At 36.0% G+C, this 12,588-nt stretch overlaps 1 protein-coding gene across 1 annotated transcript; it reads left to right on the top strand.

The window, feature by feature from the left end:
* Positions 1 to 10,120: 10,120 nt before the first annotated feature.
* LOC116131098 (proline-rich receptor-like protein kinase PERK15) lies at positions 10,121 to 10,873 on the top strand. The gene is made up of 3 exons (XM_031416739.1): positions 10,121 to 10,244; positions 10,441 to 10,605; positions 10,709 to 10,873. Exons 1-3 carry the CDS (start codon positions 10,158 to 10,160, stop codon positions 10,871 to 10,873), a joined length of 417 nt encoding a protein of 138 aa, XP_031272599.1. The 5' UTR covers positions 10,121 to 10,157.
* The last annotated feature ends 1,715 nt before the right edge of the window (positions 10,874 to 12,588 follow it).

The raw sequence follows: 12,588 nt of genomic DNA, 5'->3' as shown, positions 1-12,588 counted from the left end.
TCCCATCTTGAAGGACTCCTTTATGGACAATGCCAAAACCACCTCTACCAAGTAATTTGTCTTTGGAGAAATTATTTGCAGCCTCCTTTAGTTCTTCATAAGTAAATGTTTTCGGCATTGCAAGGTTAGTGGGTGGTGAATGCTGTGTAATTCCAGCAGAAGATCCATCTAGGGAGACTAAAAAAAAAAAAAAAAAAACCAATAATCAGGAGATGCCCGTTAATATATATATGGAATCCAAATATGAACACTTACCTGCTGCAGAAATCCGTTGTTCCTGATGCTGCTGAAGTTCAATAGAAGTGTCACCTAGAGATATTAAAAAAGAGTATTTAAATTGAGTTCATAAGTGAAGTTTCTCATAAGTTCACAAGTTCGTGTCTGGAACTTAAAACTTTCAAATGTTTTTATATAAGATTGTTATAATTGATTCACTTACGCTTGTTATATTATGATATGAAACCCGAAAAGTTAATTCTCCCAGGAAAGGAGAAATATTGACTAAATATGGAACTTATTACCGCTATGGTTTCGCGCTGTGTTTTTTAATCTTTGTTTTCTACCAAAAATGAACCAAACAATTACAGGAAGAACAATCATCAAAACTATTAAACCGCCCATAATTATTCCAAACAGTACACCGCCTGAGGACGAACCCAAGCCCTCAAATTGATCTTCGGTTGCATGTTGCCACTCATCAACTACCTCCGGTGGTGGTGGTGTTGGGATATGTGGCTCGTTTTTGTAATAATTCCAATGTAAAATTCTATGTTTTAGGAAAAATATTTGATAATGAATACAATCGTAAATAGGAAATAAAATTACAAAAGTCCTATTAGAAATTGAAATATAAATCTTACTAGAAATAGAATGTTCTATATACTACTTATAAATATAGTGATAAAAACTAATTCAAAGTTACAAGAGAATGTAAGAACATAAAGTATTTGATGTAGATACCATGGATAGAGTGTCTTAAAAACTGAGATTGTTAATTATTTTTTATATGTTAACTATCTACCAGATTTATGGTGTTGTGTATTCTTGTATATCATATTCATGAAACTATAGTGTATTTCTCTCATTTGTGGATATAGGTGAACTATGTCGAATTACGTAAATATCATGTTTTTTTGTATGATATATTTTATTATTTTATTATTAATCTTGAATATATATTTTTCGCTGCAAGATCTCTTAACGACTAGGAGGAAAACTAGAGTACAGTGGTGGTAAGCTATTACCACAAACCACTAAAACTTTGACGTGTCTTTTCTCGGCTAAGTCGATTTTTGTTTTTAATTTCCTGGCACTGGTATTGAACTTTAGCATGGACTCACGAACGCAATCCAAGATTGGACAGAAAGACTCCATAAGACTCAAAATCAAAGAGTCAATACTAGGTACTAGTATCATACATACACATGCAATAAGTTTGTCAAGGTACTGTATAGCTAGCAGTAGCAGCTAGCTATCAAACCAAATTAATTATATGAATTCAGATCTATAAATAGTTCCCCAAGAAGAAGAAACTTTGTATTAATTATGCAAAACTTACGTTTATTCTTACCTCTTTGATTTGCTGGAGGTTCTCCATGTTGTTCCTCCAACCTTTCTTCTTTCGACCTTCCTCGTTTATAAGAAACGGCCCAACCAAGAACAACAAACAAAACAACACTTAGCATAGCACCCGCAATTATTAAATACTCGCTTACTCCCGAAGCTTGAGATTGTTGATCTTGACCTGGTTGCCCTCTGTAAAACTCTTCTGTTGGTGACGGAGTTTGGGCCAATGGTATGGCCATCGAACAATTGGAAACAGAAAGATAATATTGTGTTCTTCGCAAACAAATTTTAGCCTTACCTGTATTTCATGCAAACATAGTAAGCTAGCTAACAGCAGTATGCAGAGAGTTTAGTATGGCGAACCTTATTTTATATCTCTTGTGGAAGACGATGAAAAGCAGCTTCGAAGACATCCATTATCTTCCTCTTCTCTTCTGGGTTATTCCTCTTGCAACTCTCCCACTTTCAAAAAGAGTTGAAACAGACGTAAACATATATTGAAATATTTGTTAGTCAAATCTTTATAATATTATCAGAATGGGGACTTTGAGGTTTCAGGGATTTTTTTTTCTTATGAAATTTCTCCATAACCTTCCCTTTACCGCGTCTAATTTGATTTTTAAAGATTTTATAAAAACAAACCCGCCAGCTGTTACTGTTTCAATATATGGACCAAACTTGAAAATGACAAGCCAGCTCATACCGTAGACTCAATATATATTAAAACCCTAAAATACAATAAATGAAATATTTAAAATTCAGCGGCTTCTAAACCTTCACCGAAAAATGAACTCAACAAACGAAAAAAACCTAGAACCAAAACGATACTCAGTAAATTATATAGAAATTTAAAAGTCTTCAATGACCATTAAATAACCTTCATCCAGTTATACAACAGTTCCTATATGAACAACCAGATTTTGTATAATATAATGAAGGGAAAAATATTTTTTGGGCCTAGCCTTGTGGAGGAAGATTTGGAGCTGAAAACTTTTGCCTTCTCCTTCAGTTGAAAAAGCGAAAAATGTCCACAGCAACTAACACAAATCTGGCTCCTATCACTAGTGGGATGGGCATTTTCCCCGAATCTATGGGGATCCGGCCCGCCACGCCCCGAATGGGGCGAGGAATCCTGAAAAAAGTCGGGGACAGTCCTCATAAAATTTCCCGAAAAAGTCGGGGACAGGATGGGGATGGTCCTCATAAAATTCCCTGACTTCGGGGACCGGCCGAGGAAGGGAATTGGGGAATCCCCACCCTACCCAACAATCTCACCCCCTAAAGACCTGCCCTGTTGTTCATTTATTAAGAATTTTATGTTTTTTTTTTTCTNCTACTCTAATGAATTCCTAGAGCTCAAATGAATTCTTAAACCTCAATTTAAATTGGATTTACTTACCTTGTGAAAAAAGTGACTTCTTTAGCACTTTTCCTTTCCTTTGTTGTCTTGTCTTCTCTCTACAACTCAACACAACAACAAAAACAACTATATAAGACTTCAACCAAAACACACTAAAACTCTCATCTAAAGCAAGAATTCTTACCTTAGGATACTTTAGATGAAATCTTTACCCAAGAACTGTCCAAAAAGCCCTTAAAAATCCTTGAAAGATTGAAGGAAATTTGAGAGAAAATGGAGAATGGAGGAAGCGGTGGAATTGGGGAATAAAAGGCTTTCAAAGACTAATCCCCCCTAAATATCTCATAATATACTCATTTTTCCCATTTTGCCCTTGCTCTTTCTTGAAAATTTCATCCATATCCTTTGATTCATTACAAACACACTTCCATACTAACATAATCTCCATGAAATTTTCTTACATTTTACTCCCCACTTTTCCTACTAATTAGGGGTAGAATGGTCAAATAGCTCCTAGGAAAGAAAATATCTAAAACTCAATATCAAACTCAACCGACTCTTCGCCGCGACGAAGAACTTTCCGTCACTCCGGCGAAGAATTACAGCAGCTACACCGTGGGCTCAACACCTCTTCGCCCCAGCGAAGCCTGTAACCCCAAAATTCCTCTAAATTTAACCAATTTCAAGGCAATTACTCAATCAAACCAATACATCCATTCAACCAAGGGCCAACAAACCTAAAATAACAACATGTATACTTAATCGAAGCTGAATCAATGAACATTTAAGCGATACAACGAATCTTAACTGCGTACCTCAAGTGGAGCGTTACATCCTAGCTTCTGGTAACTCGTCGAACGTCAACTAAGAAAGTGAATTATATTTTGGATATTAATGGAATATAAACTTTAGGTGAAAAAGTGGTATTTTGAAACTTTCTTGGTGAGAAAGTGTCATTAAGGCAAACATTGGGTGGGCAAAAGTCGTTTACTCTCCCTGTAATATGAATTCCTGGGAAGTTCTTAAGAAAATTCCATGACAAATCAGCTACGTTTTGGAAATATAACCGACAAGAGTCAATTAATTGAAATAATTAAACGACATAAAACACAGAAGAAAAAGGTAGTCAATCAGCTAGCTAGCAAGCACAAAGTCTATAATAATCTATATTTTTGTGTAAGAAAAAAATGCATACAGAAAGCTCCTTTTGGAAAAATATTTTTCCAAACCTTCCTTCGCTGAAAGTTTCAAGCTTCAACTACTTCACGTTCTTTACTCAACTTCAAAAACCCTAAAGAAGTAAACGTCTCAATATATATATTTTACGCAGTGCTTGAATCAAGCTAAAGGTTAGCTAACCTCTCTTGTTGCTTTTAGTGATTGACCACAATCAGATTACCATTTTCTCTTTCAGTTTTCTTATTTTTTAAGAATATCATGTGTTCTACAATGCGTCCTTCTCGTGGTCGTGCACTGATGGCATCATTTACTCCGCCACCGCCGGAGGTAGTTGATGGGTGGCAACCTGCAACTGAAGATCAATCTGAGGGCTCGAGTTCGTCCTCAGGCGGTGCACTGTTTGGAATAATTATGGTTGGTTTAATAGTTTTGGTGATTGTTCTTCTTGTAATTGTTTGGTTCATTTTTGGTAGAAAACAAAGATTCAAAAGTTTTTTTTTTTTTTTTTCTACTCTTAGAGTAGCTTAAACTCAATTCTCTACTCTTTCTCTATAGAGTAGCTCAAACTCAATTTCTCTACTCTCTCTCTCAAGCTATTACTCAATACATAATTATGCACATGGGTAATTATGTACATTAATGCAAATAAGAAATGCCATATGCAATGTAGCAAGAATTAAGGTTCACAATTCATGTCATATCTTCTTAGGCATTTCATCAAACATTCATGTGCATGCAAAATCTCTACCTAATGACTACTCTACTACATTCCTAGCCATACAAATTGGGAGAAAACCCCATTAATAACATCAATCCTATTAAAGAATAAACTCCAAATAGGTTTACTACAACTCTCTCCAACTTCTTCTATCAACCAACTCAATCATAGAAGTTCAACATTCTCATACTAACAAAATCAATAAGAAATAACTATAATCTTATCTATCTCATCTCAACAATATAAACATACACAATCTTAGTATGTTAGAATTTAATTTTTAATGTAATTTTATATTTATAATATGACAATAGCCGAAAGTGAAAAACCAATCAGTAATAAAAGAAATCAAAATTAAAAACATGTCAATATAAAAAATAATGTCATAGAAGTTTGGCTCTTGAATTTGACATTCAAGCATGTGCTTCAATTAAACAATGTTGCCAATATTTTATGAATTAGCTTTAATTTTTAATAAAGAATTTACTATTCTGCTTAATAGATCGGGTTGGTTGTTATTTAATAGTTATTCAAAGCCTTGATATATAACTATATTTAAATATTTATTAAAAGCTGAAGACAATGCTCTTATTATTATTATTACTACTACTACTACTATTATTTATTTTGTAGATACAAAAAGCACCATGGGGTAAATTATTTTTCAGGTTTCCACTATTGGTAGCTTATGTTTGGTACTTGTTTGTTGCTGTTTAGAATTACTATTGGTAAATTCAAGAGAACACTTAACATAAGGAAAGAATTAACTTACACAGTCGGCTCTCGGACATCGTAGCGACGAGAATGGTACACTGTCAAATCCCAAAATCTCTGCTCTGATACCAACAATGTAACGACTGTTTTCTACTCATATTCTCATAAAATATGCATAGTAAAATACATGTAAAATAGCATAAAAGTTGGGCCCAAATTTTTTATTTTATTAAACATATACACTCTTTATACAAGAAGTAGTATCATGTACAAAAACATCAAAACAGGGTGGACAGTGTAGCCATTTCTCTTCGCTTGCCGACGCCCATCCGACTGTGTCCTCACCTAGGTCCTACAAAAACATAGAAAGCAACGAGGTGAACACAAGGCTCAGTAAGTAAATCCTCTACTCATCTATCCCCGTAACTCTCTCTCTCTGATTCTTTCTTTACAATTCTCATTTACACTCTCTTTTATAATCTCTCTGTTTCTCTTTATCGTAACTCTCTTGAGTAAGTCATAACCCCATCTGACCGGAGGCACGGCTGGGACTCACTCCCACTCTACGTGACTTGTACTCATTCTACCCGATCGGACTCGGTTATGCATAGATTCGGAACCTTTGGCCATGTGAGTGTATAAACTCTCTCTTGGGTAACTCGGGTATAGCCCTCATCCGCATGCACTCTCACGGGCTACACCACTTCTCTCTCTAATCTCATGCCGCTCTCACAATGCGGCATACATGCGGGAATACTCTACCCATACTCACGGGTTCCCCATCGCACAACCTACTCTATTATTTTGTCTAGCACTACATTTTCTTTGTTCTCTAGTGCTCATTCTCTCTCTTTTTTTTTTTTTTTTTTTTTTTTTTTTTTCCTACTCTTAGAGTAGCTTAAACTCAATTTCTCTACTCTTTCTCTATAGAGTAGCTCAAACTCAATTTCTCTACTCTCTCTCTCAAGCTATTACTCATACATATTATGCACATGGGTAATTTATGTACATTAATGCAATAAGAAATGCCAATATGCAATGTAGCAAGAATTAAGGTTCACAATTCATGCTCTAATCTCTCTTAGGCATTTCATCAAACAATTCATGTGCATGCAAAATCTCTACTCTAAGACTACTCTACTACATTCTCTAGCCATACAAATTGGGAGAAAACCCCATTAATAACTATCAATCCTATTAAAGAATAAACTTCCAATATGTTTACTACTACAACACTCTCTCAACTTCTTCTATCAACCCAACTCAACATCATAGAAGTTCAACATTTCTCATACTCAACATAATCAATAAGAAATAACTACTAATCTTATCTCATCTCATCTCAACAATATTAAACATACCACATCTCTACTCTAATGAATTCCTAAGCTCAAATGAATCTTAACCTCAATTTAAATTGGATTTACTTACCTTGTGAAAAAATTGACTTCTTACACTTTTCCTTTCCTTTGTGTCTTGTCTTCTCTCTACAACTCAACAACACAACAAAAACAACTATATAACTTCAACCAAAAACACTAAAACTCTCATCTAAAGCAAGAATTCTTACCTTAGATACTTTAGATGAATCTTTACCCAAGAACTGTCCAAAAAGCCCTTAAAAATCCTTGAAAGATTAAGGAAATTTGGAGAAAATGGAGAATGGAGGAAGCGTGGAATGGGGAATAAAAGGCTTTCAAAGACTAATCCCCCCTAAATATCTCATAATATACTCATTTTCCCATTTTGCCCTTGCTCTTTCTTGAAAATTTCATCATATCCTTTGATTCATTACAACACCCTCCATACTAACATAATCTCCATGAAATTTTCTTACATTTTACTCCCCACTTTTCCTACTAATTAGGGGTAGATGGTCAAATAGCTCCTAGGAAGAAAATATCTAAAACCATATCAAACCTCAACCGCCTCTTCGCCGCGACGAAGAACTTTCCGTCACTCCCGAAGAATTACAGCAGCTAACACCGTGGGCTCAACACCTCTTCGCCCCGCGAAGCCTGTAACCCCAAAATTCCTCTAAATTTAACCAATTTCAAGGCAATTACTCAATCAAACCAATACATCCATTCAACCAAGGGCCACACACCTAAATAACAACATGTATACTTAATCGAAGCTGAATCAATGAACATTTAAGCGATACAACGAATCTAACTGCGTACCTCAAGTGGAGCGTTACATCCTGACTTCTGGTAACTCGTCGAACGCTCAACTAGAAAGTGAATTATATTTTGGATATTATATGAATTAAACTTTAGGTGAAAAAGTGGTATTTTGAAACTTCTTGTTGAGAAAGTGTCATTAAGGCAAACATTGGGTGGGCAAAAGTCGTTTACTCTCCCTGTATTGAATTCCTGGGAAGTTCTTAAGAAAATTCCATGACAAATCAGCTACGTTTTGGAAATATAACCGACAAGAGTCAATTAATTGAAATTTAAACGACATAACAAGAAGAAAAAGGTAGTCATCAGCTAGCTAGCAAGCACAAGTCTATATAATCTATATTTTTGTGTAGAAAAAAAAATGCATACAGAAAGCTCCTTTGGAAAATATTTTTCCAAACCTTCCTTCGCTGAAAGTTTCAAGCTTCAACTACTTCACGTTCTTTACTCACTTCAAAACCCTAGAAGTAAACGTCTCATATAATTTTTTTACGCAGTGCTTGAATCAAGCTAAAGGTTAGCTAACCTCTCTTGTTGCTTTTATTGATTGACCACAATCAATTACCATTTTCTCTTCAGTTTTCTTTTTTTTTAAGAATATCATGTGTCTCCAATGCGTCCTTCTCGTGGTCGTGCACTGATGGCATCATTTACTCCGCCACCGCCGGAGGTAGTTGATGGGTGGCAACCTGCAACTGAAGATCAATCTGAGGGCTCGAGTTCGTCCTCAGCGTTGCACTGTTTGGAATAATTATGGTTGGTTTAATAGTTTGGTGATTGTTCTTCTTGTAATTGTTTGTTCATTTTTGGTAGAAAACAAAGATTCAAAAGCACGGCGCGAAACCATAGAGGTAACAGACGTTTCATATTTAGTCAATATTTCTCCTTTCCTGCGAGAATTAACTTTTGAATTTCATATCACTATACCACTAAGCAACATAATGATCAATTATAACAATTTTACTGAAACATTTGAAAGTTTTAAGTCCTAGACACGAACTTGTGAGCTTATGAGAAACTTCACTTATGAACCAGTTTAAATACTCTTTTTTAACTCTCTAGGTGCACTCAGCAGGTTCGGCAACAAGAACATTCCTGTAGCAAGTAAGTTGTTCATATTGGATTCCCATACATAAACGGCATCTCCTGATTTTATTTTTTATTTTTTTGCTCTATAGTTGGACCTTCTGCTGGATTGCAAAGCATCCACCACCCACTAACCTTGCAATGCCGAAAACATTTACTTATGAAGAACTAAAGGAGGCGCAATAATTTCTCCAAAGACAAATTACTTGGTAGAGGTGGTTTGGCATTGTCCACAAGGGTCCTCCGAGATGGAAACTGTTGCTATAAAACAGCAAATAGCTGAACGCAACTGGGGGAGCAAGAATTTCTGAAAAGATAGAAATCAGTAGCGGTATTAACCACAACATATTGTACATCTGGTTGGATACTGCATTTCGGAGACTCGGAGACTGCTTGTATACGAGTTCGTTTCGAACAAAAGCCTGTACTTCCATTGACATGGTTTGTTCTTTCTTTTATTAGATATGACTCATGGTTAAAAATTGAAATTATAGAAATCGGTGATTACTATTTCTGAATTCATTTGCTTTTATATGGAATTACAGGATTTTTTATTGTAGATTTAGAAACTGTTGCTGCATTTTGTGCATTTTAAACTATAATTAATACATTTGTCTCATCAGATTATGATAACATTTCAGAGAACGATAAAGAAATTTTGGACTGGAAAAAAAGATTCAATATTGCGGTAGGCACAGCAAAAGGATTGTTTCATCTGCATGATGCCTGTGAGTATTCTTTGATGTATACTGTTTTCTTAAATTTAAGCGAATTTAAGATGCAAGATATTGTTTTGAAATTTCAAATGGTATGATGTAAATGTTAATATCCTCAGCAGCTGGTAAGCCCAGGATCGTGCATCGTGATATCAAGTCAGCTAACATTATTTTGGATGAAAAATGGGAAGCCAAGGTATGATTTGTACTGCCTAATGCTTGAATATGTTTGCACTGCCTTTTTAAAAGTAATGGTTATTTAAGACTGCAGTTAAAGATTGAAATTAATTTCATTTCAGTGCTCAACATTGTGTGCTTCTTAGTTGGCTTCTATAATGATGAATGAATTGACTAGCATGTTTTTCCTCAGGTGGCAGATTTTGGACTTGCTAGGTCCATTTTAGCTGATAAACTCATATCAGCACTAAACCTACTGGCACTATTGGGTAAAATACACTGCTTTATATGTCATTTTTGTAAAACTGTTTTCTGTTGTTCATAACTTGTATTATATATATATATTTATATTGTCTCTGTACTTTTCATGATGATTTCTCTCCGAAGCGTTACCTATATCCGATTTTTTCACCTCCGGGATTAAGTTAAATGAGAAGTCAGATGTCTACTCCTTTGGAATGCTGCTTCTGGAGTTGATTACTGGATGCCTACCTGTGAATAAAATTAAGCCTTCTGATCCTGATTATGAAAACCTGGCTGTCAAGGTGCATATTCTGTCTCATCAGCTCCAGTCTGTAGGAATCGTGTGATAGAATAAGTTACCCCGCTTTCAGTTTTTTGTGTAAATAATTTGATCGGATTTTATTTAGTTTCTGCATTGGTAATTAAGGGTGCAAGAATGGAGTCAATTTTGCATTGTTTGCAGAGTAAATATAAACACGGACTTTCATGAACTTTTAGGCAAAACCGATGCTCAGAAAAGCTGTGAAAGACGACAACATAAACGTTGTTTACACCGATCCAAAGTTACGGAAGAAATCCGACAACAGAGAAATGTTTCGGGTGGTTCATTGTGCTGCTGCCTGTGCATGTTATCCAGCAAGGGATCGGCCGCAGATGACGGAGGTACTTAAACCAAGTGCTAAATAATTACTTTTAGCTCTCAATTAGGTTTTATGAACTGAACACTGGCTTATAAACTCTTTTGATTGCATTATATTCCAAGCAGATACTTGCAGCTCTGGAAGGAAATCTGGATGTGAAGCGGCTGACAGAAAAAATGAAAACAATGTTAGATGCAGAAGCAGCAGAACATATCTTAAGGGACAACAAGAAACTCTTGGAGATGTTAAAAGCAATCGCAGAAGAGGATCCAGCTAGCTCGATCGGTTAATGAAGGCCAGAAAATATAGTGTTTGGAACATCAATCAAATGATTTTACACTTTAATTAATCATTTACTTTCGAGAATTTATCAGACTCTTCTCCTGAGATAAAGTTGTTAAAAGTAATAAATTAAGTTGAGTGATGTCTGATCAAGATACAGTAAAATTTATTTTGTTTGGTTGCATGGCATGCATAGACTTTAGACAAATTGGCTTGGAGTCTCTTTTAATTGCTTAGCTGCCTGCCTCTTGTCGTCCTCTCTCATCATTCAATCAGACATTGTTACGTTCTCCATTTCTGAAAACAGTAGCTTACCCAGAATTTTGAATATTCAGCTACCACATATCACTCTCTCCCAGCTGGGAAAAAACCCTAAAAACTTGTGATCCATCTGTGCATGTATGCATGAATTAAATAAGGGTAATTTATAATATAATGAGCCTCTATTCTTTGTGATTGGATACAAGTTCTGTCTCAAAGTGTTTGATAAAATGTTCCTTTAATTTCTAGTGATATCATCAAACTACTTCCAAAACTCCCTAGTAAGTCACTCTTAATTTCTCGATATGTCGTATATGAAGATCCTTCGCCATCTGAATATCCTTCGCCAGATGATCCAACACCAGAAGACGATGCACCACCGCCTCCAGAAGCTACTTCCATGTTTCGCTGCTCCATCGTTTTATTATTTTTCCTCTCTTTCTCCGATTAATATCTAAATATCATACAAAATTACTTAACTTTGATTGAGTAATTTCTCCTCTATATATTTATTCTCTGATTAATTGAATTGGGTTAAGATGTAAAATATTTGCTATGCTTGGAAAAGTAGGGCTGACGTAGAGCCCTATCAGCATAAGTGGTCAGAGCTTAGGTAAGTCCAACAACCATTCAGACGCAGCCACGTCACACGCTGACACAAGCGGCATGCTCCTGCCAGTGCAGTAGGTGTGTGTCAGGCTGGTGAAAGGTTGGAGGAAATCCACGTGTCCAATCCCTGTAAGAGTCGAGTAAATCACTTGAGCAGGTGAATAACGGGACGCAAGGAAGGATTTGTACAGCAATCTGACCCACTCCTTGATTTAGTAATCATTACCTCAATTCATCCCACTATAAATAGAGGGTTCCTCTCACGTTTGTGGGATTGGCTAATTTCTCTCTAGAATAACATATATACTCTCTCTCTCTCTCTCTCTCTCTCTTGTAATCTCTTGTAAATCAGCTCGCTGAACGCGACCTGATTTCATATATTAATACGATACCAGTGGATGTAGGATTCGCTTATTTAAGCATCCGAACCACTTTAAAGAATGTTCTTCATCTTCTATTCAATTCAATACCCCCGTACACGTGTGTCATCTGAGTCAGCTCAGCATTTTTCACGTGCGTTTAGTTGGTGTCAAAATCACGCATTAATAGTTTGGCGCTAGAAGGAGAGTCTGATTTAATATTCGTCCTTCATCAGGAGATTCTCTGACTAATCGGTTCTATAATAGCAAATAGCTCGCCGATTCGAACCTGAGCGAACCAATCATAGTGAGGAAGAGATCCCCCAAGTACAAGAGGACACTTCTTTTGAAGTGCCTCTAGTCCCGCAAAATCTCGTGGGGGATATCACTTTGAGCTCATGACTTGATTTAGTTGTCATGAGCTACCTGGAGAGGTTCAACAATACTCTCCAAACGGTTAATCAAAGGCTAGAATATTTGGATCGGGGTCACGC

Source organism: Pistacia vera, unplaced genomic scaffold, assembly GCF_008641045.1.
Source record: "Pistacia vera cultivar Batoury unplaced genomic scaffold, PisVer_v2 Contig229, whole genome shotgun sequence".
Taxonomy (NCBI): Eukaryota; Viridiplantae; Streptophyta; class Magnoliopsida; order Sapindales; family Anacardiaceae; genus Pistacia; species Pistacia vera.
This window is presented reverse-complemented; position numbering and strand designations above follow the sequence as displayed.

Excerpts from the sequence above, each read along its gene's own strand:
- LOC116131098 (XM_031416739.1), top strand. The coding sequence starts at position 10,158 with ATGCTGCTTCTGGAGTTGATTACTGGATGCCTACCTGTGAATAAAATT. Across the intron at positions 10,245-10,440 it reads ATGAAAACCTGGCTGTCAAG|GCAAAACCGATGCTCAGAAA; the intron begins GTGCATATTCTG and ends ATGAACTTTTAG. Across the intron at positions 10,606-10,708 it reads ATCGGCCGCAGATGACGGAG|ATACTTGCAGCTCTGGAAGG; the intron begins GTACTTAAACCA and ends TATTCCAAGCAG.